This window comes from Cataglyphis hispanica, unplaced genomic scaffold (genome assembly GCF_021464435.1).
Source record: "Cataglyphis hispanica isolate Lineage 1 unplaced genomic scaffold, ULB_Chis1_1.0 scaffold89_size5069, whole genome shotgun sequence".
Taxonomy (NCBI): Eukaryota; Metazoa; Arthropoda; class Insecta; order Hymenoptera; family Formicidae; genus Cataglyphis; species Cataglyphis hispanica.
Genome location: NW_026099287.1, coordinates 1 through 2,749, shown reverse-complemented (window position 1 = coordinate 2,749; position 2,749 = coordinate 1). Strand labels below are relative to the sequence as shown.

Below are 2,749 nucleotides of genomic sequence, written 5' to 3'. Positions count from 1 at the left end.
AATTACAATTTATAAGAAAATGGAAAGTGATTTTACATTAGAAAAAATGACATAAAAACAGTGTTGGAATAAAGTTGCACAAATGATGCAAGCAAAAGGTGTAAATGCACAAAAATGTTGCACAAAATACCAAACGTTAAAACGAACCTACCGTATGATAAATGATCATAATCGTAAATCTGGTAATTTAAGAAAAACATAGGAATATTATGAAGTGTGTTTTTTAATTTATATTATTTAAAATATTTTTATATTTATATTATTTAAAACATTTAATTATTTTTATATTTTATTATTTAAAATATACATTATATATACACTTATTATTGTTTTAATAAAATCATTTTTCTAACTTTTTTTTACACTATAGGTTATAGATGAAAGTGTAAAAGCAAACCATGGATGGATCCATTGGCTGTAGCTGACTCAAATATTGAAACGTCTGAAGTGTCTGAAGATGAAAAGGAAAAAGTAAAAAAGCTTTTTGTTTTTCAATAAACTGTGTGTCAAAAAATTGTGTTTCAATAAACTATTTTTAATTGTGTTTAAATAAACTATATACGTTTTTATGCTTTTTTAGATTCAAAGAGAAGAATTAATCATATTTTACAAGAATATATCAAAAATTGCTTTAATAAAAAAAAATATTGAAATGTGAAACTGCAGAAAAGAGACATTCAGAGAAAATGCAAATTCTGAATTAGATGGAAAATTTGTTGCAAAAGATAGTTAACAATCAAAACAATTGATATTACTGAAAACTGATTATACATTTAAAACTGTTAAAACTATGATTATACATTTAAGACTGTTAAAACTGTGATTATTAGTTCAGTTTTGTTGTTTAATTAAAATACTTTTTTTATTTATATTCCAAATTATTAACAAAAGATTACCAAATATTATTAACAAAGAATATGTTTATTTAGCTAAATAAATGTTACTAAAAGTTTAGTTTAAGAGATAAAAAATAATTTGTTTAAAAAACAAAAAGGTTCAAATAATATATAATTTTTGAAAAGTATAAGTTTTGTTGTATATAAAGAAAAATGTAAAAGATTGAAACTGAAAAAAGATAAAAGTTGTAACTAGTTGAAATAAAGATAAAATTTATTATCCAAAAACATTTTATTATTTTATAAATACTATATACTATTTACATTTTTATTATAGTTTATATATTTCCATGCATTAATGAGTACATAATTGTATTTCATTTCTCTATGCCTTGATTTCTTCTTTCAATGTTATTAATATCATTATGTAAAGTAAATTGCGGTTCATTAACTATAAATGAAATTTCGATGAAATCTTTTTGTAATATATAAATATTGTGCAAAATGCAACACACAATTATGTATTTTGGTATCAAATATGTTCTGGTCATAGATAATTTATCTAATATGCTGCGGAATCTATCTTTGAGTAAACCAAATGCTCTCTCTACCATTATTCGACTTTGTGCATGACATGTATTATATTTTACTTGAGATTCAGTTAGATGCCCATTATCTTTAAAAGGAACTATAACGCAAGGATCAATTGTATGCTGCATCATTAGTATGTGACTGTTATCATAAAAGTAGTTTTCAGTGCATAAATCGTAAACTCCTGATAATTTAAAAACTCTGGCATCATTCACAGATCCCATTTGCCCAGTATAACAATGTATAAATTTTAGGTTAGAATCACATATAACCTGAAATCATGTATACATATAGTATCATAAACATGATATTGTATGTATCTAAAAAGCATAATTTTTAGTATAATTATAATTACAATAATACCTGTAATTGAATTGAATGATAGCCCTTTCTATTGATGTATGCTTCAGGATAAATCTTGTGTGCTGCGATACGTATATGTGTTCCATCGATAGCTCTAATTACTTTTGGAAAACCACATTTGTCTTTTACAATATTCCATGTTTGTTCTGCTTCTTCTTTTATCGGCCACTTAATAAACGTATAAAGAAATAAATAAAGAGCATTGACAACTCTTCGAACAGCTCTCCATGTTGTTGCTTTGCCAACATCAAAGCGATCACTTATGCATCTATAACATTTAATAATATAATATTTTGGTATTTTAAAACAAAAAACTCTTGAGTAGATTATGATTATTGTTAACGTAATTCAATTCTACCTATAAGAATTATGCGTACCTATTACCCAAAGAGCAAGTAATAATTGCTTTTCAGAAGAGATTGAAAATCTATCAAATTTTCCATTTCTTTCTAGTAAGAGCGTTATTAATTCTAATGTAAAATAAAATGTATTTCGACGTAATCTAAAAATGTATTATTATGTATTTGTTACGTTCCGGTAGACTTCACGAACATATTTTTTTTATACTAATATATAAATTATTGCGTCCAGGAGACTGCATGATTGTTTTCTTTCATCGAAAATTCGTTAGTGACATAAGATTCGTTAGTGACATAAATTTACGTTCTAAGAAATAGTCTACGTCTGACAGAAAGAATAAACAGGCGAAGTCTAGGAAGCGAGACTGTGTAATCTCGCTGTCGAAAGTCAAGTATAAAAACAGATCCATAAATTTAACGTTACAACTCACTCTGAAGGCTCGAAATTTTCAAACAAAAACTAACAGACAGTCAAGCATTAGAAATTTTCAACCATGACAAACAGACGGCGAGATACTCGAGCTCGAGTTCGGATATCAGACCTAAGAATTTTAAACTAAAAAATAAACAGAGCACAAAAACAATGATCCACTGATGATC

The 2,749-nt window shown here is 25.9% G+C and overlaps 1 protein-coding gene across 1 annotated transcript; it reads right to left on the bottom strand.

The window, feature by feature from the left end:
- Positions 1–1,124: 1,124 nt before the first annotated feature.
- On the bottom strand, positions 1,125–2,199 carry LOC126858702 (uncharacterized; the record flags this gene model as incomplete). The annotated part of the gene is made up of 3 exons (XM_050609167.1): positions 1,125–1,699; positions 1,791–2,058; positions 2,168–2,199. Coding segments are annotated over 3 exons (786 nt in total), but the record flags the coding sequence as incomplete, so codon positions are not given.
- Between the last annotated feature and the right edge of the window lie 550 nt (positions 2,200–2,749).